The sequence below is a fragment of the Chelonia mydas genome, chromosome 10, assembly GCF_015237465.2.
Source record: "Chelonia mydas isolate rCheMyd1 chromosome 10, rCheMyd1.pri.v2, whole genome shotgun sequence".
In the NCBI taxonomy this organism is placed as follows: Eukaryota; Metazoa; Chordata; order Testudines; family Cheloniidae; genus Chelonia; species Chelonia mydas.
Genome location: NC_051250.2, coordinates 59,225,591 through 59,247,361, shown reverse-complemented (window position 1 = coordinate 59,247,361; position 21,771 = coordinate 59,225,591). Strand labels below are relative to the sequence as shown.

The window sequence follows — 21,771 nt, the reverse complement described above, 5'->3', positions numbered from 1 at the left end:
CATTCTTCTAGTTTTAATCTTAGAGTATTTAGATACAAGTAAAAGGAAATTCATTTTATTCAATATATAAATATTATTTTCTTAATTTGACAGTGTCTTGACTGCTGTAACCAAATTTGACAGTCTCTTTTTAAAACAGTTTATTCACATCACCGTATACAATGTGCAGCTCCCATTAAAGTTAATGGAGGAATAAATATTCAGGGTGCAAAATAAAGATTTTTGATAACTATTGGTTTCTGTCTCTTATTGGTAATACAACAGAAATGTAAAATACTATATGTCCAATTCACCAAAATTTGAGTGTTGGAATAAAACCGATATCCAACGTAAAACAGCATAATAATAATTCCATTCTACATATAACTGCAAAGTTCTTCCATCTTGAAACAAGACCTGTCAGACCAGAAAGATCTGAATGAATGTTAACAAAGAAGAATGACTAACCAGTGAAAAGTAATTATTTTTAGCTAATTATGTTCCACTTTTAGCTAGGGAAACTGAGGATTCTGTTCTACAGGAATATCCTATTTCTGATGTACAAAAAAAGTCTCAGAATAAATAATTAAGGTAAATATGCTATTGCAGGATCTTCATGCGAATTTATATTACTTCTACTAAGCAGTCTTCAATTATAATAGCAATTATTTTCTGCTTCCTCAGATCAACATATTTCTATGAAAAGATTTCTGACAACTCACAATTCTGTAATGCTAATTTACTTACTGTACTGTGATACTAGTATTGTTTGAATTCCCAGGGCATGATGTGAACACACTGTTCTGTCTGTGCACCTGCACTGTTTTACTAAAACCAATCTCTATATTTGGTTTTGTGCTCTACTAATATATTATTGGTTTTTCTCTCATAAGTATGACGTTTTGGCTACAGATAAAGTAGCATAGTTCCAAAACAACTTAAGTAACATTCAGCAGTGTAAACTATCACATCATTTATGAAATATAATACATTTCACTGGTCACAAGCATGTATGGAGATGATGAAACAGATGGAAGTTGGGAAATCATAATGCATAATATTCAAGATCTAAGAGCCAATTGCTCATTTGACTGAACATACATAAGATATATTAAAGTAATAAAACAGCGTCTCCTTTTACTGACCAATACAGTGAGCAATTCAAGATCCTCTTGCACTCAGCTGTAAATCATAGAATATCAGGGTTGGAAGGGACCTCAGGAGGTCATCTAGTCCAACCCCCTGCTCAAAGCAGGACCAATCCCCAATAAAATGCTACAAACACGTATATACCCATTCACCACGAGGGGTGGCCTGCTATTCCATTTCTTATTTAAACGTTACCACGATGAAACAGACTAAAGTAAAAGCAGCACCATTTGGCAGACATGGCAGAGGAAATTTGTTTTCCAGAAAAAGTGCCCAGCACCCAACACAGAGTAGTAAAACCATGGGATTCCCTCTGATGGCCCTGCCTTTGCCAACAGCAGAGGTGCTTAGCTGTCTTCATCCCGAACCCCCCTTCCCAAAAGCTGACATTTACCCTTACAAAGCATAGCAAAGGGCAGCAAGAATAGTTACATAAGTGATCGTGTCATTACATGGGTATTGCCCAAACACGCGCTTACCACGTACAGCACGGACGTTTAAATACTAACCCGCTGCCTCGAGCCACGCTGTCTGCTCCCGATTCTCAAACCCGGGGCAGCCTGGGGCCAGCAGGGGCCCTTCTCGCTCACGCACAGAAACCAGCGCCCCGCCCGTTATCTGCTCCCCTGCCCGCAGCTCCCTCTCAAAAGGGCCCTTCCCCCGCCAGCGGGCCCGAACGAGGAGAAGGGGGAGGCGCCTGGAGGTGCGCAGCGCTCTCCCGGGCAGGGAGCTAAGGGGGTGCCCCCCGAGGAGCGCTGTCACTAGGGAGCCAAGTGGGGAGCGGGTGGCGCAGTCGCACCATGGGCTGAGGGACAAGCCGAGATACGCTTCCCGAGCGAGAAGAGGAAGGAAGGAGTCGCCTGCCGCCCACCTCGGCCGAGCGGCCCCTCGTACCTGAGTGATCGGGCCCGGCGCGGCGCCCCCCGCCGCAGCCAGCCAAGGACGTGGGACGGGGGCGCCACGGGCTCGCGCCGCTACCTCCTGATGCCTTCACAAAACAACAAACAACCAGCAGCAGGGTAAGCGGCGCCTGCGCATTGCTACTGCGCCCCAGCACCCTGGCAAGTGTAGTCCGCTCCCCGCTCACTCACTGCGGGCCGAGCCCGAGGGGAACTACCGATCCCAGGCAGCAAAGGGGTGGCGGCGCAGAGGTCAAAGGGCAACGAGGCTTGTCAACAAAGGAACCGTCAGCGGCTCCTTGAGGGGCTGGTGCTATGGCAACGCCGCACGCCCCCGACGCCTGAGCTTTGCGGAGCTGGGGCCACTGTCCAGAGCCGGCTGCAGCGCCTTGGACAGCAGCAGCAGCGGCGCCGGCGGCCAGGCTGAGGCGGACCGTGGTAAGCAGCGGCAGAGCGCGCGCGCCGGCCCGACCTGTCGCGGTGGGTAGTTGGCGCCTGTTAGTCTCAGAACTTGAGAGGTGGGGTAAGGCCGCGGCCGCACTCCTGGCGCTGTAAGCGATTGTCCGTCCGTGCCCGGCTCGCCGCGGCGCCGGAGCCGGAGGCACAGGCCGCATTTCTCAGCTGGAGGAGGCAGGAGAGGGTAAAGTCCGTGTCGTGTCCTGGCTGTGCTCCTGGGAGGCATTTTAAAGATGAGGAAGAAAGGGATAAAAATAACCTGTTACGTAAAGCAGGCATTTACAAAATCGGATCAGGAGACGAGACATTCCCATGCACTTACTTTTAGTGCCAGTCAGTGGGCACGGATATTAAACAGCCAATGCAACTCGGAGAACCTGACAGTGAAAGTGGCTGTGTAAACTGCAGACTTCATGCCAGTTTACTGGCTCATCTGAAAGGAATGCAACAAGGAAAAAGATTAGTGATAAGTAAACTGGATATTTAAAGTGTTGTCAGTTTTAATCTACCATTGTATTAGCAACAGAGGTAAATTAATGGTTTATTCAGGATTTTTTTAAATTGACAGTATCCCACTTACACCTAAAGTTTAATCTAAACTAGTGAATTTATATGTTAGAGAGACAAGGAGAGGCAATAACTTATTGGACCAACTTCTGTTGGTAAAAGACAAGCTTTTCAGCTTACACAGAGCTTTTCTTCAGGTCAGCTGAACCTCTAAAGGTCACCAGGCTGGAATGACTTATTTCATCAAAATGAATGAATACAATTCTGGATCAGTTCTTACATCACCATAGTATCAGCACACCCTCCAGTCATGCATTAAACCACATGACTAACATCTGTCATACATGTTCTCTCATCCTCTCCCTAGGGGGAGAAGTGTACAGTAGAGTGTCTTGTTTTGGTAAGGCTTTTTTTGTGGATGGTAGGCAGGAGTTAATATGCAAGTTACATATTTGTTAGAAAAGGCAAATCAAAGAAAACACCAAACCTTTCACTTGAGAAATTTAGAATATAGATTTTAAAAATATATTGACAAGGGATCTGTTTTGTCAGTTCAAACAGTAGAAATTGCCTTCTCTCTGAAAAAAAATTACTAAACCACCTATCTAAACTCCACAGCAAAACAGTTGTTTATAGAAATACAGAAGTTCAGCAAGTGAATCCTTAGTACACACACGCCTTAGCGGGCGGGCGGGGGAACTATCCTTTGGTCAACTTCATTTGAAGAACAGCAGTATAGAAAAGTTCATAGGACTGGCATTTCAGTAGTTTTCTTCTCTAGAGTCATTCGTTTGTTATCATGCATTTAAAAATAAATAAATAAAATGGAAAATCAGCACTTAGCTTACCTTTCATATAACACTTACCAGTTAGAAAAGGTTGGTAAAGTAAATGTGGCAACCCTTATATTCTCTTATAAAGGCAGCAATTTTGCACTGATATGATTTTATACATGTTCAAATCACTGGATAGGTATTCAGGCCTCTGTACACTCAGGAGTAGCCCCACGTCAGTAATGAAGGGTGCAAACCCCAGCTTGTCCTTGTCTAGTTATACTTAGTTGCACTGGTATTGAGTCCTATGCCTAGTGCTGGCCATTGATTGCTGAATCATAGGACTGGAAAGGACCTTGAGAAGTCATCTAGTCCAGTGTCCTGCACTCATGACAGAACTAAGTATTCTCTAGACCATTCCTGACAGGTGTTTGTCTGACCTGCTCTTAAAAATCTCCAGTGATGGAGATTCCACAACCTCCCTAGGCAATTTATTCCAGTGCTTAACCACCCTGACAGTTAGGAAGTTTTTCCTAATGTTCAACCTAAAGCTCCCTGGCTAAAATTTAAGCCCATTGCTTCTTGTCCTATCCTCAGAGGTTAAGGAAAAACATTTTTCTCCCTCCTTGTAAAAACCTTTTACATACTTGAAAACTGTTATATCCACCCACCCACCCCCCAGCCCCCGTCCTCTCTTTTCCAGACTAAATAAATCTAATTTTTTTCAGTCTTCCCTCATAGGTCATGTTTTCTAGACCTTTAATCATGTTTGTTGCTCTTCTCTGGTCTCTCTCCAATTTGTCCACATCCTTCCTGAAATGTGGCATCCAGAACTGGACACAGTACTCCAGTTGAGGCCTAATCAGCACAGAGTAGAGTGGAAGAATTATTTCTTTAGTGCTAGAATAAATTACCTAGGGAGGTTGTGGAATCTCTGTCATTGAGGATTTTTAAGAGCAGGTTGGTAAAACACCTGTCAGGGATGGTCTAGATAATACTTAGTCCTGCCTTCCAGGTCCCTTCCAGTTTTATGATTCTCATGTCTTCCTTACAACACTCCTGCTAATCCCAGAATGATGTTGGCTTTTTTTGCAACAGTGTTACACTGTTGACTCATATTTAGCTTGTGATCTACTATTAACCCCAGATCCCTTTCCACAATACTCCTTCCTAGGCAGTCATTTCCCATTTTGTATGAGTGCAACTGACTGTTCCTTCCTAAATGGAGTACTTTGCATTTGTCCTTATTGAATTTCATCCTATTTACTTCAGACCATTTCTCCAGATCATTTTGAATTTTAATCCTATCCTCCAAAGCACTTGTGACCCCTCCCATCTTGGTATTGTCCGCAAACGTTATAAGTGTACTTTATATGCCATTATCTAAATTATTGATGAAGATATTGAACAGAACCGGACCCAGAACTGATCCCTGTGGGACCCCACTCGTTAAGTCCTTCCAGCATGACTGTGAACTACTGATAACTACTCTCTGGGAACGATTTTCCAACCAGTTATGCACCCATCTTCTAGTAGCTCCATCTAGGGTGTATTTCCCTAGTTTGTTTATGAGAAGGGCATGTGAGACAGTATCAAAAGCCTTACTAAAGTCAAGATATACCACATCTACCACTTCCCCCCCATCCACAATGCTTGTTACCCTGTCAAAGAAAGCCATCAGGTTGGTTTGACATGATTTGTTCTTGATAAATCCATGCTGACCTTTACTTATCACCTTATTATCTTCTAGATGTTTGTAAACTGATTGCTTAATTATTTGCTCCATTATCTTTCCAGGTACAGAAGTTAATCTGACTGGTCTGTAATTCTCTGGGTTGTCCTTATTTCCCTTTTTATAGATGGGAACTGTATTTGCCCTTTTCCAGTCTTCTGGAATCTCTCCCGTCTTCCATGACTTTTCAAAGATAATCACTAATGGCTCAAATATCTCATCAGTCAGCTCCTTGAGTATTCTAGGATGCATTTCATCAGGCCCTGGTGACTTGAAGACATCTAATTTATCCAAGTAATTTTTAACGTGTTCTTTCCCTATTTTAGTCTCTTCTGATCCTACCTCCTTTTCACTGGTATTCACCACGTTAGACATTCAATCACCACCAACATTCTTGGTGAAAACCAAAACAAAAAGTCATTAAGCACCTCTACCATTTCCACATTTTCTGTTATTGTTTCCCCCCCTCCTCATTGAGTAAGGGGGCCTACCCTGTCCTTGGTATTTCTCTTGCTTCTAATATATTTGTAGAATGTTTTCTTGTTACCCTTTATGTGTCTAGCTAGTTTGATCTCATTTTGTGCCTTGGCCTTTCTAATTTTGTCCCTACATAGCCGTGTTATTTGTTTATATTCATTCTTTGTAATTTGACCGAGTTTCCACTTTTTGTAGGACTCTTTTTTGATTTTTAGATCATTGACGATCTCCTGGTTAAGCCAGGATGGTCTCTTGCCGTACTTCCTATCTTTACTATGCAGTGGGATAGTTTGCTCTTGTGCCCTTAATAATGTCTCTTTGAAAAACTGCCAGCTGTCTTCAATTGTTTTGCCTCTTAGTCTTGCTTCCCATGGGATCTTACCTACCAACTCCCTGAGTTTGCTAAAGTCTCCCTTCTTGAAATCCATTGTCTTTATTTTGCTGTTCTCCCTCCTACCATTCCTTAGAATCATGAACTCTACCATTTCATGATCACTTTCACACAAACTGCCTTTAACTTTCAAATTCTCATCCAGTTCTTCCCTATTTGTCAAAATCAAATCTAGAACAGCCTCTCCCCTAGTAGCTTTTTCCACCTTCTGAAATAAAAAAATGTCTCCAATAAAGGATATTCCAGAGCGTAGAAAAGGCCTAATCTTTGCAACACCACTGTGAAATAGTTGAGTAAACATTAATATCCCTATTTTACAGATGAGGAAGCACAACAAAGTACAGGAAGTGATTTGCCCAAGCCATGCCACAACGCAATAGCAGAACCAGCATTAAGCCTCCTGATGCTGGACCTTGTGCTCATTCCTCCTCCACAGCACGCTGTCTTGAGCCAAGCAGTAATGCATACACAGATTAGACTGTTTTAGTGAAGCTGGAAATCTCAGCAAGGCATCGATCTTATGCCATATTTGAAAAAATGAGGGAACTTTCACCTTTGACAGCCACATCAGATCTTGGTTAGAATAGCTCATCCAAGGACTGCCACGTCTAGCAGTTGTCTAGTCCCGAATTATAGAATCAGAATAGGATTAGACAAAGGGTCTATAGTTTTCAAACTTTGGGTTGTGACCTGGAATGCAAGGCAGTGGGTCGCCTTGCTGGCAGCCGGCCAGTAAAAACTAGTAGTCCCTACCTGTTCTGACACTGCACTGCACCCCGGAAGCGGCCAGCAGCAGGTCCGGCTCCCAGGCAGAGGGGCCACAGAGCTCTGCGTGCTGCCCAAGCACCAGCTCCGCGCTCCCATTGGCCAGGAACCGGGCAATGGAGCTGGGGCAGCGGGCAGTGCCTGAGGGCGAGAGCCGTATGGAACCGCTTGTGTGCCTCTGCCTAGGTGCTGGACCTGCTGCTGGCCACTTCCAGGGCGCTGCGCAGTCCACGGTTCCAGGACAGGCGGGAAGCCTGCCTCTGCACCCCGGCTGCACCGCTGACAAGGAGCCGCCGGAGGTAAGACCGTGCCCCAAACCCTGCCCCAGCCCCCCCAAACCTCTCATCCCTGGCCCCACCTTATATCCTGCACCCCCAGCCCAGAGCCCTGACCCCCTCCCACACCCCAACCCCCTGCACCAGTCCAGAGCCCCCTCCCACATCCTGAACCCCTCATTCCCAGCCCCACTCCACAGCCCTCATACCTGCACCCCAACCCTCTGCCTCAGCCCACTCCCACACCCCAAACCCCTCATCCCCAGCTCCGTTGGGTCGCGGGCATCAACAATTCTCTTCAACTGGATTGCCAGAAAAAAAGTTTGAAAACCACTGGTGTATGGAACCTGAACCCAACCTTCAGTCTCAAGGGAAAAGATTTCTTCCCAATGTTCCATAGTGATATCTACAATGTTTTTTTTTTCTTTGAGACAGTAAAGAACACTAATGCTAGATATATTTAAACTTTAATGAATGCTATAATTCAAGCAAATGGCTGCCCAGGACAATAGTCACCGTGTCACATCTGATAATTGTTAGTTAGTAATGAACAATTACTGATTATTTAATTCTATGGAGTACTCTTTACTATGGAACGGAGCCTTCACAAATAAACTTATGTCCATGGATATGACTAAGGTATGGTATTTTAAAAAAAATATTCCAGGATTATCAGGTCTCTGCAATTTTCCACACATTCTAAAATTTCATTTAAAAAAAAATTCTATCCCCCCTCCAATATAATAGGCCCTCCACAATATAAACTATAAATGCAGCCCTTCTACACTGACAGAAAACTAGAAACAGTAGAAACAAAGATGTGAATTAGCCGCTCCTTCACTTCAGTGCCTACACAGAGGATTGTATCAGTAAATTACTAGACTACTCTAAAATTACACTTACTTGGAATCAAGCCATTTAAAAATAAATGTAAAACTTTAGGACAACGTTTAGAATTATGCAAAATGCCCCTTCTCCCACAAATATAAGCAGCATTGTTTAGCCCCTTCCCCTGTGCAAATTAATCTTTCTGAATTATTATATTGAAGCTGTAACATGCTGTGTTATCATTATTATTCCTCCTTCCCAAAAATCTAACCCACTAAGAAGGTATTATAAATTTGAGTGAAAGAATGAGTCTGAATCTAAGCATGGGTTTCGCATGCTACATAACCCTCTTTTCATTGTGCCACTTTTTGCTGGAGCTTACCTACTTACCATCTTTAAAATAGCACACCACTAAAGTAGCTGGATCAGGTAAATAGCTGAATAATATGTAAGTGACCTGTACAATGCACTGCAGAAGCATACAACAAAATTCTGTGAAAGTTGGGAAAAATTCCTTTTAGTTTCATGGCTTTTTTTCCCCTGCAGCTTTCTCCTGCAGGAAACACATTACTTTCCATACACAAGTAATTAAACTGATAATATACTTATGTAGTGATCAGATTCCTAATATCTGTTTGTTTAATAAAAACAATGATTTAATATGAATCTAACTGAAATATTAATTTTGTCCTGTTATTTATAAAGAGAAGAAACTCATCAAAATTATCTCTTAATTAGGAAAAGAAAATGACTTCTGCTGAGATGCTACCATCAAGTACCAACACAGAGAAAATCAAATCTGTTCAACTGCCTTCCTGTGCAAATCCTGGCAATCCTGTGTTTTCCTGTATGTTGGACCCAAAGACACTCACTACCAATAATTTCTTGACAAACCCTCAGCTTTTACTGTTTAAAACAACTTCAAGTGAATATGGTGCTATACCACCTACCTCCCAAATGGTACCATGTACCTACCATCCACAAGATGAAACATTTACAAAACATTTGTTAATTTGTGGTTTGACTCAACATAATTATATAAACACTGCCATTGACAGAAGTAGGGTATATGACTACCCAAATATGCAGCATACTCTGTAAAAGTGTACTATCTTACTTTTCTCATGTATTTACTGAAATACTACTCATTTTAGTTTTGGGAAACAAAATGCAGACCTGTTATTTTTGTTGTCCATTTTGGGAGTAAAGTGTCAATACGTATTACAGTAAAACACTTTTTTGATCCTTGTAGTAAACAGGATTTTAAGTGAGTATTTGTTAATACATTTCTGTGCATCAACCCATACATGAATAAAATATATCTCTTGAAATGAATGTGTTAAACACAACACTTCTTGTACATTAAAGAGCTAAGTGCAACAGAAATTCACTTAAGAGGATAGATCTTTGAGATTAATGTTCAAAACAAGTGTCAGATCCCGTGTTACAAGGCCAGACTATTTTTTTTTTAAATTGATCAAATCCTGCCAATATTTCCACCACCTGCAACCTCAAGGAAGCCAATAGGGTAAGTGAGTGCAGAATTTGTCTCAACATAATTTTGATGTGAGTAGGTTGTCCTTTAACAGGTTTGTGCTCTGCTTCAGTCTTAGAATTTGTACTGTGCAACTTACGCAAAGACAAATTCTGCAACTCCTTCCACAGTTGAGGAAAGTCAAAACCTTAAAGCTGTTCCCAACCTTTTTTGCGTAAAGTGGAGTTGGGACTGTACAGTTCTGCATGGAGAAGAGGTTCAGTGGTAAACTTTCTGCACAAAACATGGAGAAAGTATTTTGCATAGGTCAGGATAACAGCCAGTGGATCTGATAAACGCACTGATCGACTGGAACACAACGCAAGTATAAGGGAGGTGATACAACAGTTTGCAGCCAACCTACTGGCTGTAATGTAGTGTCCAAAATCAAGCTGTGCACACTGCCTCTGAGTTGCTGAAGGGGGGATGCCATCTATTCTTATCAATGTAGTTTTCCCCATGTACAGCCCTTTGAGGTTTGCATGTGAGACAAATGTTTTAATCTATAGGCACTCTTACAATAGACACCTTAAAATACTAATTTAGACTGAAGGGTGCATAAATATGAAAACAAAAGTAACTGAATTTCTATATTTGACCATATTTTTAGCAGTGGGTAAATGGGAATTCAGTCACACAAATCTTTGTTAGGTACACACGTGTTTGCTTGATAAATAGGGGTTTTGAAGGCACAAATATAGAAATTGGGTTGAGGGCAGCTAAAAGTTGGGTTGGGAATTTTATGCAAGAATGATTCATTTTGTCCTCATATGTAAAATATAGTCTGAACAGAAGATTAAATATAAATCACATGCTCTGGAATAAAACATTCACTGCATGGAACAGACAGCTCAGAGGAAAAAACACAAAGAATAAATGAAAACTTCAGGCAGATAATACCTTGTGAACATCAGTAACTGTGTCTTTAGGTCCCAAAGAAGTGGCATTCAGAATAAGTGAGAAACAAAAAATTACATTTAAGCAAAAATGGGTGAATGCTAATCACAGCCCTGCATTAGGGATAACAAACAGAGGGAGCACTGGGAGGCATTATGCACAGCTGCTTCACTATGCTTAAAGAGAGCGTAATATAGTGTCTGCTAACTGGTTCTAAGGAATGGTAGGGCCCTCTTGCATAAAATTCCCAGAGTGTCAGAAATTCCCTAATTGTCAAATCAGGAACAAATCAGTAACCTAAGAAATTCAGAATGAGATCAAGTATTGCATCATAGCTGTTCGCCATCAATGCCAAGCATACTCAGAAATAACAGTCAAAAGTTTAAAATAAGTAGAACTGTATCCCAGACCACATTAACAAATCCAGTGGGGTCCAATTTTTTCAGCCTAAGGGCCAAGCTTTAGTTCAAAAAAGTCAAAGGACCACAATCAGTACTCTGAGGGCAGATTCTCTGACCTGTTCCACTCCATTTGGGCAATGCAACTTCTCCTCCTTTCCTCATCTCTAGGGCTGCCCAACTTGGTTTTGTTCAGGAAGGTAGTCACATTTTGTTGGTGCTCCCTAGTCTCAAACAGGGCCAGTCAAGCTCCTATCCTGCTATCCCCAACACTCCCATAACCACATGTACTTATCTCCTTCCAGAGCCCAGGCTCCAACCCAAGCCCAGAGCACTTGACCACTACATTCATTCAGTGCAAAAATGCAAACTACAGCTGTGAGCTGATGGAGTATTAAACACTTTATAAAATGTTTTTTGATACCTGCTTAGCAACCATGAATACCAAAGAAATAACATCTCTAGCAGTTATCTATTTTACTAATTACTTACAAATTGTCAAATCAGGAACAAATTAGTAACCTAAGAAATTCAGAATGAGATCAAATATTGCATCATAGCTGTTCGCCATCAATGCCAAGCATACTCAGAAATAACAGTCAAAAGTTTAAAATAAGTAGAACTGTATTCCAGACCACATTAACAAATCCAGTGGGGTCCAATTTTTTCAGCCTAAGGGCCAAGCTTTAGTTCAAAAAAGTCAAAGGACCACAATCAGTACTTTGAGGGCAGATTCTCTGACCTGTTCCACTCCATTTAGGCAATGCAGATGGCATTAAGGGAGCAGAAACCATTCACATATCCTCTAGGGATTCTCCGGGCATGGGAGAGTCCCCATGGGACATAGAACAAGTGTAACCCCTGCTTCAGTACTTTCCTCATTGCAGCATGGAAGCATGTTGGGGAAGAAAGAAGCAAGTCAAGAGCAGGGAGAAAGTGGCTTGAGAACAATGTGTTCTCACTATATCCAGCTGGGATGTAGTCTTTAGGGACCATAACCAGTTGGCACAAATTAAGGCAGCCTGCAGGCTGCTCTAACCTGCTTTGGGGCTGGAGGAGAATCAGGGATCCACAACTGGTTATTGGTTCTCAGCTTCTCCTCTTTTCCTCATCTCTAGGGCTGCCCAACTTGGTTTTGTTCGGGAAGGTAGTCATATTTTGTTGGTGCTTCCTAGTCTCAAACAGGGCCAGGTAAGCACCTATCCTGTTATCCCCAACAATCCCACAACCACGTGTACTTATCTCCTCCCAGAGCCCAGGCTCCAACCCAAGCCCAAACATCTATACAGCAATTTTAGAGCCCCACAGCTCAAGCCCTGCAACCCCAAGTCAGCTGAGCCAGGCCAGCGACAGGTGCTTAATTGCTGTGTAGATGTACCTTAAGATTCTGGCAGGTTTAAGTGATCCATTAATAGGACACTTTATAACAAAATTAATGCCATTATGAAATAAAAGATCTACAGATGTATTTAGCCAACAGCAGGCTTGCAGTTTTTCATTTAAAATGCATTACTACTGACAAAATTACAATTGCATCATAACTGTTCGGTCAGTTCAATCAATATATGTCAAATCTTTTTGAATGGGTTAGAAACATTTAATATACATTGCTTAATACTCAAATAACATTTTACTGCATTTTACAAGGATTATATTAACCCTCCCCCAGACCAAGATTTCCCAAGTCGTGTGCCTGATATTAAGCACCTAAATTCAAAGTTAGACACCTAAATACATAGCCTGATTTTGAGAGGCACCAAGTTCTGAAAACTTCGTCTTCAATGGGAGCCGCTAGTGCTGAGCAACTGAAAAATCAGGCCTTTAAAGTTCACCGCATCATATTTGAATATTTTGGCTCCAGTTTTTTAAGGAAGTGTTTTAGGGTTGTTTGTTTGGGCAAATTCGTGTACAATATGAGCATTATTTAATTTCTAGTCCTATGTGAAATATTTCTAATTGGATGACTTCTGATTTCACAACAGTTCTGATGGCTGTTCCTTTCTACATTAGCACTTTAACTTTGGTAGCAGAACTATGAACATAGTTAATAATGTTGACTAACCACTGAAGTTGTTTTAAAAATCCATGAGACTACATTTGTTTACTTAATAACAGATTTGAAATTAAATATAGTAAAGTATGTTCTGTTATTCAGGTTAGCCAATATTTCATACAAAAAAACAAATGACAATTTTGGAAACAGGTAAGAAAATAAAATGTGTTTTATTTACTTCTCTTTCTGCACTATATTTATCCAAGTTATAGTAGTTCTTATGAGAAGTATCTTCTCTTTTACCCAATTTTATAATTGGGATGAGCGCAGAACAAAAATGTCTCGTGACTTCACGGGCTCAGGCAGAATTTGAAATAAGGGTTTTCCAGATTCCAACCTGTTAAATACACCACCATGCTGATTCTAGCCTTTGTTAAGAATCTTGTGCAGTTCCATGAATTATATGTTCAATCTTCTCAGCATCTTGTTCTAAAGTTTTATTTGTAGGATCGATCTTGAGAGCAGCTTCATAATCCTGGAGACCTAATATTAATACAGCAAGCAGATTATTAATCCTATATACAACAGTATTTATACTTTTTAACAGCTAGTTGGAAGTAACTTTCCCTAAGTTATATGCAAGTAAAGGTAGGGCAGCTTGAGTTTCAGATAATTTTACTGAATGGGATTTGGAGCAGAACAAAATATGGTCTTTAACTTTGGGCCGTATGAAAATATTTATTTAATAATTTCATAAGACTAACAATTGTTTCTAATGGAAATATCACACAGTTATATTAAAATCTTAAACTATTATTAAAACTTACAACATTATTCTAAAACGCAAACAGAACCTTTTATATATTTACATGGTGCCTTGCAAACTCACTTTGTCACATTCTTTGCCCTAAAGAGCCTGCAGCCTAACGCCTCAAACCTGCAAATGGATCTGCACAGACAGAGACTTGAGTCTCTGTGGTACTCCACTGAAGTTATTAGGTACGCACACAGGCACTAAGGTCCAACCACATGGATTCGATTGCAGGATTGGGGTTTAAATTAGAATAGACACATGTACTGTTCAGATAAGCAATGATGCAGTGAATATTGATGAGAAGAAAATAAGAAAGATTTCTGGAAGAAGTGGATTTTGAAGAGGAGAAAAAGAATGTAGGAAGGCATGAAGCTGAGAATGCAAGAAGAAAACTAAGGCTATGTCTATACTATGGACCTTACAGAGGTACAGTTGTAACGCTACAACTGTGCTGCTGTAAGGTTTCCAGTATAGCCGCTCTTTGCCGGCAGGAGAGAGCTCTCCTGACAGCACAGTTAAACCACCCGCCAACAAGCGGCGTTAGCAACATTGCAATGTCCACACCAGCACTTTTGTTGGTGAAACGTATGTTGGTCAGGGGGGTGTTTTTTTCAAACTCCTGACTGACAAAAGTTTTACCGACAGAATTGCTCGTGCAGACAAAGCCATAACCTGTGAATAGAGTAGTCTGAAAAGCCATAATGAGTGCAAGGGGGAATAAGAAATTATAAAACAGATGTAAGAGGTGAAAAGGTTTATATAGTCTCAAACTGGATACGAAACAGCAGGAGAAAAGCCAACAAAGTGATTCAAAAGGAGAGGACATGACCAGAGTAGAGGGAAAAAAATACAAGTTTAAATAGCGGCATTTAAAAAATTTACCTCATACCTTCTCCCTCATTTTTAACTTTGCCTTGTGAGATAAGAATGGTATATTATTAGAAAGCTCGATAGGTATGCACCATTATTACAGATTTTCTAACAAATACAGGGGAAAATATTTTACCGGTCAAAAATTTATACATTTCAGAATAAAAATAATGTTTTAAAAAGACTTGTTTCTGATGACTTCATAAGAAAATATTTACAGTTTATATTTTTACATCTTTGGAAAAATTTGGGAGTTTAAGATTTTTCACTTTTTGCGGTATATAACTGTATGGTTTTTCATACTATACATATATGTATCTCAGCAATAAAAACAGAAGTTCTTTAAACATTATGGCCCCAATACTGAAAAGATTTAAGCATATGAGTAGCCCCCCATTGATCCTAATGGGATTACAGTCATGTAATTTTAAACACATACATAAGAGTTTGCAGACTCAGAGCCTGAATTCTTACCTTCAGCATACAACTCCAGCTGACAAAATGCTGTCCCACGCCTCACATAAGCTTTCACTCTAGCATCAGCATTGTCTGAAACAGGTGGTATCAGTAATTCTAGTGCCTTTACAAATAAAAATATCCAAGACATTTAGAGACAGATTTTCTGTGGTCTAACCTCCCATTTGCAGATAGACATGCACCCACAAAAATTTGCATTCTCATTTAATTACCTGGTTTGTGGTGTAACCACTATGATTTGCATTCACAATTTGTTTGCAGGTGCGAAAACGCAAGTGCAGTTTTAAAAGTGTAAACTGTCCCACAATAGGGAATCTGGATCTTAGGCTGGTGCATAAAGTGTTAATGATTATTTGTAAACAGCAAATATCATAGTCCAATATCACAAATAGTGCTCCAAACAAAATATTGATCTCATTACTACAGTTACTAGGAGAAACAAGTTTAGAGCCTCATGGAGTGCTTAGTTCAAGCAATGATTTTGGGACCCATTTTTTCAAAATATCCATGTGTGTCAGGTAATGAGTTTTTTTTTTTTTTAAATAAACTAAGTAAAAACATAGTACAAATTGTGCTGAAGCACTATTAGATAAACAGAGCATAGAGTTTTTCAGTCTTTCCACAAGCAGTGGTTGATCAAATATTGAGACGTTCCAGCAATCTTTTAAGAGAATCTTTTGGATTATTGTTGGGTTTGGTTTTTTTAATTCTTCATACTAAGTGCAGAACGAAAGACAGATTATGAAATTTATGTGGGTATATTCTATAAACCTTTGTCACTAAAAGTTTTTTTAAAAGAGTAAGTATATCTGTTTATGTTCTTTTCTTGATGGGTACTATTTTATTATAAATATAGTTACTGTATCTATCAAGTCCCAACTTGTTCGATTATACTGCATGAACACAAAATTTTGAAACCATCATTAGCCAATCATTTCTCCTTTAATCCAACCCTTTAATAGTAATTTTATTTATCATTAGGGCTGAACAATCCAAAATGTTGATACGTCATTGTCTGTGTATCAAACTTAAGCTGTTATATAGTGTCCATAAGTATTTACATTCTTGCTTGACAGAAAAATTAGCTATATGTTAGTTTAATATCATATCCGTGTTATACGGAGATTAACTATAAAAATCTACTTTATGTGTAATATATTTATACCTTAGATGAATCTTCAATGGTCTTGTGCAAGTTTCTCAATTTAAGGTGACAAGCAGCACGATTCAGATACAGTACTGGAATCTTATTATTTAACAGAATTGCCAGGTTATAGGCATTTACAGCTGCAAGATAGTTTCCTGTTGCAAACATTTTGCTGAAAACATAATAAAAAGTAAATTTTAAAACAAGGAAAAACATAATACAATACAGAATGCCTATCTACTGTAAACAATTTGGACTAAACTAACAATTTCAAACAAGTTAAAAAAAACATTAAAAACTGATCATTTATGACATTTTGGATGACATAATAAACAATGTAGATGCAGTCTACTCAAACTTCATGCTGGCAGCCAGGTTGGCAAAAGTTTAAGACAAAGTAAGGTAACACAGCACTGAAGAACAGGAAAAGCAGATCATATTTCCATGGATATGGTGCAGACAATTAATAGACTTTAATGCCAGACTTTTCTCAGATAACGATCACCTAGTCTAAACTGAATAACAGAGGCGATAGACTCCCACCCAGTAATTCCTGCATCAAGTTGATAACTTCTATTTGGGCTTTATCGTATCTTTTACACAGATACCCAGTCTTGATTTAAAGACTTCAAGTGATCGAGAACCCACCACATCACTAGGTACATTGTTCCAATGATTAATTACCCTCCCTGTTAAAAATTTGCAATTTACGTCCAGTCTGAATTTGTCAGCATCTGCTTCCAATCATTGGATCTTTTTTGCATGATTAGAGAGCCATCTGCTATTAGGAATCTCTTCCCCATGTAGGTACTTATAGATTATGATCAAGTCCCCTCTTAACCTTCTCTTAAATAAACTAAATAGATTGAGCTTCTCATATTATAATAATAATATTAATATACCATCTAGTTGTTATATAGCACTTTTTATCGATAGTTTGCAGAGTTTTACAAAGGAGGTCAGCATCATTATTCCCATTTTACACACGGACACAGGGAGGGAAATGATTTGCCTAAGCAGGCCAGTGACCTCGCAAGCCTGTGGCAGAGCAATCTTCCGAGTCCAATCCAGTGTACTATCCCCTAAGCCACACACTCACTATAAGGCATTTTTCCTAGAACTCAAAGATGTCGTGTATACATTATTTGTAAATCATCCAGTGAAAACGATGGAAAATAAAATTCTGCATGGAAAGATAACATACAAACTAAAAATTTTCTACACTAAAAAACAGAATCAGCATTTAACTTCCGAAAAATAATGTATTCGGTAGTTATGTTTCTGATACATGCTTGTAATCATATCTTGGAATGAGTTTAACTCACTTTCCTTTGTCCTTCAACCAGTCTGGGTTCTTCTCCTCCTCATTTAAATCCTTCAGCTCAGAAAAATTAGCATTCATTGCTCTACGAGCCTCTGCTTGCTTATGCAGCCACTGTGGTAGGAAGATGTGTGTGCAACATGTTAGCATTTTGTTTGTTTGATTTACTTTTTGAGATTTAGGTTTTCATTTTGCTTTCATCCTTTCACTTACTTATCGAGGAAATATTTCTTTATCCCATTTTTAGTAGAAACACCTAGCTGTTGATTCAAGATCAGAAAACCTCTAAGTTTTCCCACATATTTTGTTTCTAAATGAGCAGTAAGGGTGCAGTACTGCCTGACTACTAAACTGTTTTTTGTTTATTGTGATTACAAAGAAGAATGTATCAACGCTCATCCAACAGAGTCCCAAAGAACAGATTGTGAATTTAGACCAAAAAATGTCATAATCTAGTTTGATCTTAACCCCACAAGAGGATAGAATTTATAGAATGCATTTCATCCTTGTATGTGAAGTGAAATTTGGTATGGAATTCAAGTATAAACGTATAATTCTTTAAAACTGTTTAAAATAAAAACAAGCTATTTCTGTAAATCTGAACAATCATATCTTAGGTGAAAAGTGATTTAGTTGGAAACATTTCTTTTAATATTACACATAAATAAGATTGAGGAATCAGTGGGAAACTGGTGTCTTTTCAGCTGCCATCCGGGACTGAGAACAGGGGCTCCCACTGTCAGCCTCCTGCTGTCGAAATTGCAGTGGAAGCCAAATATTGTGGGATCCACAATTTCTGCAATATCACAAATTAAGTAATGCCTTACTTATAGTACATATTCAAGGTGATTACAATAACTTGGTACCATTATGTTTCTTTTAAAAATACAATTTCAAGAAATAATGTGACTGTTTTTCCAGACCAACATTTAATATAAATTATTTCAACTACTTCAATTTATAGTCCTGTCTTCCCTGCCATAATAGTCATATTACACAGTACAACCAAGGTTCCTATTTGCAGTTTATCCGTGATGGAAAAAGTGATCAGTGATATAGAATAGTTTACTTTTCAAACTAACTTAGCAACCTGTACATATTCAGTAGGAAAATCGATAGAAAATACAGGACTCAAAGAAATATATAAAGGATGACAGGAAGGACCAAAGCAATGCTCAGCACTCTACAACCACAGGAAATGCTTAATAAGGGATATAGCTTTCTTAAGTTAAAGGTGGATGACCACTACTGCATATAAGTATAGAAGAGAATATATTTGTATCTCGGTTAAATTAGAAGTGACCATTTCAATTGCTCACAATATCTCCAGTTCAAACTAATTTCAACAAAGGAAAATAAATGAGAAGTACATATGACTTCACGAAATGACAGGAAGATTGGTAAAGATGTATCAGTCTCATGTCAAGAATAAGACTTCCATGTTGTAACTTCTATTTCCAACAGTATTACTATCAAAATGTGAGCTTCCCTGCTTGGTTTAGTAAAGCAATCGAAGACTCATTCCTATAGACTGTAGTTGGCCACATGAATGAATAGCACTACCAGCACCTCTGAGTGCAGTGAGAGCACCCTCGTAAAATGGAAAAATATCCTTACCTCTTCCTCTTCTGCTACTCGGGATTCTCTGAGAGCTGTAGGAAACACCCGAGATGTGAAACTAATTTTAATAGTACCAGCAGATCGAGGAGCAGGGAAAGATTCTTCTTTTAACTTTCCTGAAAATATATTTTCAGAACTACAAACTGCAAAGATAGAAGCAGAACAACAGAAGAAAGCAAATTTATTTTTCCATTTTCTCCTTTCCCCCATCATATTTTCAAGTAGACCTAATTTAGAGTTTTATAAAGTAGAAGTGCACCTCAAGTTTTTCTGTTTTGTATCCTGAAGGAATAGCTCTAAACACATTAAATCACACTTTTTAATGCAAGCTGGTTATATCGCCATACACAGTAAACTCACAGTATGTACAATTCCTGTAGGATGTACAAAACCTTTGTAAAATTTGAGTTTCATATAAATCAGTTTTGGTTTTCATATGAGTTTCAGATACAGGGACAGATTTGGGGTTTGGAAAATGGGGGCTTACACTGAAGGCTATATGCAGAAGTCACCCAATCATTTTGCAGTATATTTTACACTGAATATCATGTAACATTTTGGGGCATTTCCGCTTGTATTAGGAACTTGGTAGCTATGTTCCATGAGAGAGAAGGTTTTTTTAATCCAATACTTCTGTGGTTTAGGAGTGCACAGAAATCACTAATTAATTAGCATTAAGCAGCAGCATTTAATGGAATGGTATTATTTGCAATGAAGTATTATGTTGAGGGGCTCGGAAGGAAAGAAAGGGTAAAAAAAAAAAATGCTAAGAACCAAAATCTCACCTTACGTGTGACTCAACACATTGACAGCGAGTAAACAAGAGACTAAACCAACTGGAGTCAAAAAGAAGAATAAGTAGTTCAGTACAGTACCTAGATATGAAGGTAGAACATACCAGAAATGCCTAGAAAGGTTTAAGAATTGAATTTTTAATACAACATACATAGTATATAGGTTATAAAAAAGGTAAAACTTTATTCCACAAATACCACCTCTTGTAGATATACTTCTAGTCTTGGAAGTTCCTGCATTTAGAGTTTTAGCTTTATTTATTTCTTGCTTTTTCTTCTCCTCTATTAGTTTCCTTTCTCTGCGTATTTCCTCTTCTCTTTGTATCCTTCTTTGTTTCTCCTCATTTCTCTGCTTTTCTTTCCATCTCTCCAGCTCCTCAGTGACCTTCTTTCGCTCCTCCTCTTTCAGATTTTCAATTCTTTTTCTCTCTGTTTCTTCTAGCTGTTTGAATTGCAGAACTATCAGAACACGTAATGTTTGGTGAAAATGAGCAGAACAGAAATGAGAGTGCATAAGTATCTTCCCAATTCTACACAGCACTATTATTAATATGTGACATTATATACAGAGTTGAGGGATTCTAGAAAAATAGTTGGAAAAGGAGGAAACTGATTGGCTTATACGTATTAATACGTAAAATAACTCACAGAGCTTGAAAAATATATGCCTCGAGCTATTTTAATATCACTATTAGAGGGGCAGGCTTAGGAAAATTTAGGAAAGTGTGATGCTCATTGAGTTGTTTTATTCTGAAGAACCTACATTTTTCTTAGCACTTTGGGCTGCTTTATAGTACTTGGTGGGAGACTCACAAAGACTATGTAGCAGCTTAGCATGTAACATTCTTTCCTTTGATTCAGTAATGGACCACTCCTCCAGCCTGATACTTAGGAATACTTTGCTACTGGAGCTGCTAAACCCTTCTGATGGAGTCTCTGACCACTTCTGCTTACAAAAGATCCTATGGCACTATTCAAGAGAGTAAGGGTTCTACTCCAGTATCCTAGCTATATTCCAGCTCAGTATCTCAGGGAAATTTAGAGCTGTAAAATATACAGTTTCATTTGAATACATTATTCTTAATTTCCCACTTCTCCTGAAACTTAGATGCTCATGTAGAATAGCTAACACATGTCTACTCAAGAAATAACTCCATTTGCCCAACGCTGAAAGTGATTCCTGCATATGCAATCTTGAAAGCTCTAAGATTCTGCTTGTTATATTTTTAAAAGCTAATAAGTTTTGACAGTCCTCTTGCATTTTATGAATATCTTAACAACACAAAAAGTTAACATAAATGGTCATTTCATGAGGTATGCAGAAAAGCAATTTGGTGCGAATAAAGGAATATAAAAGTTACCATTTTTTGTGAGTGGAAGCATCGTAGAACAGAGGTAGGTAACTAAGGATCAGCCGTAGTGCAAAAGCTGCATACCACAAATTTTATATTCCAGAACGAAGGTGAATAAAATATTTCTTAGAGTCTACATTGCTTAATCCATATATAGAGCTCACCTTACCTTTTGTGCCAAATTATTGCAATCCTAATCTCCCTTTAGATACCAACACCTGCCTGATCTCACCAAAAAAAAAAAAGTCAGTTTATAATGAATGTGTTAACAGTCCAAATTTTTTCACAACTGTTTTCCTCTATATGGTTTCCAGATCTCACAA

The 21,771-nt window shown here is 39.1% G+C and overlaps 3 protein-coding genes across 22 annotated transcripts in view; 1 reads left to right on the top strand and 2 right to left on the bottom strand.

The window, feature by feature from the left end:
• The window catches only part of CCPG1 (cell cycle progression 1), a 72,110-nt gene extending 69,952 nt beyond the window's left edge, over positions 1-2,158 (bottom strand). For 7 of the 14 annotated variants that reach the window (XM_043523366.1, XM_037909937.1, XM_043523358.1 and 4 more), the window contains exon 1: positions 2,023-2,153. The gene's annotated coding sequence lies outside the window, so the exon portion shown is untranslated. Of the gene's footprint in view, positions 1-1,637; positions 1,768-2,022 lie in introns of those variants that run through there. The other 7 variants (XM_037909934.1, XM_037909936.1, XM_037909935.1 and 4 more) reach the window with 3 other exon arrangements.
• C10H15orf65 (chromosome 10 C15orf65 homolog) lies at positions 2,016-9,562 on the top strand. Of its 7 annotated transcripts, none has more exons than XM_027818784.3 (2): positions 2,016-2,147; positions 8,970-9,562. In XM_027818784.3, the coding sequence occupies exon 2, from the start codon at positions 8,979-8,981 to the stop codon at positions 9,330-9,332; it is 354 nt and encodes a 117-aa protein (XP_027674585.1). In that variant the 5' UTR covers positions 2,016-2,147; positions 8,970-8,978; the 3' UTR covers positions 9,333-9,562. The 7 variants fall into 7 exon arrangements, with proteins under 7 accessions (XP_027674585.1, XP_027674584.1, XP_027674586.1 ...); XM_027818783.3 differs by lacking the exon at positions 2,016-2,147 and adding an exon at positions 2,293-2,465; XM_027818785.3 differs by lacking the exon at positions 2,016-2,147 and adding an exon at positions 2,293-2,507.
• A 3,702-nt stretch (positions 9,563-13,264) lies between these two features.
• The window catches only part of DNAAF4 (dynein axonemal assembly factor 4), a 13,326-nt gene continuing 4,819 nt past the window's right edge, over positions 13,265-21,771 (bottom strand). Inside the window, exons 4-9 of the mRNA XM_007056374.4 lie at positions 20,298-20,538; positions 19,300-19,445; positions 17,687-17,796; positions 16,380-16,533; positions 15,212-15,317; positions 13,265-13,596 (exon numbers count right to left, since the gene is read on the bottom strand). Of these exons, the coding sequence (XP_007056436.2) occupies positions 13,487-13,596; positions 15,212-15,317; positions 16,380-16,533; positions 17,687-17,796; positions 19,300-19,445; positions 20,298-20,538 (867 nt within the window). The 3' untranslated portion in view covers positions 13,265-13,486. The remainder of the gene's footprint in view (positions 13,597-15,211; positions 15,318-16,379; positions 16,534-17,686; positions 17,797-19,299; positions 19,446-20,297; positions 20,539-21,771) is intronic.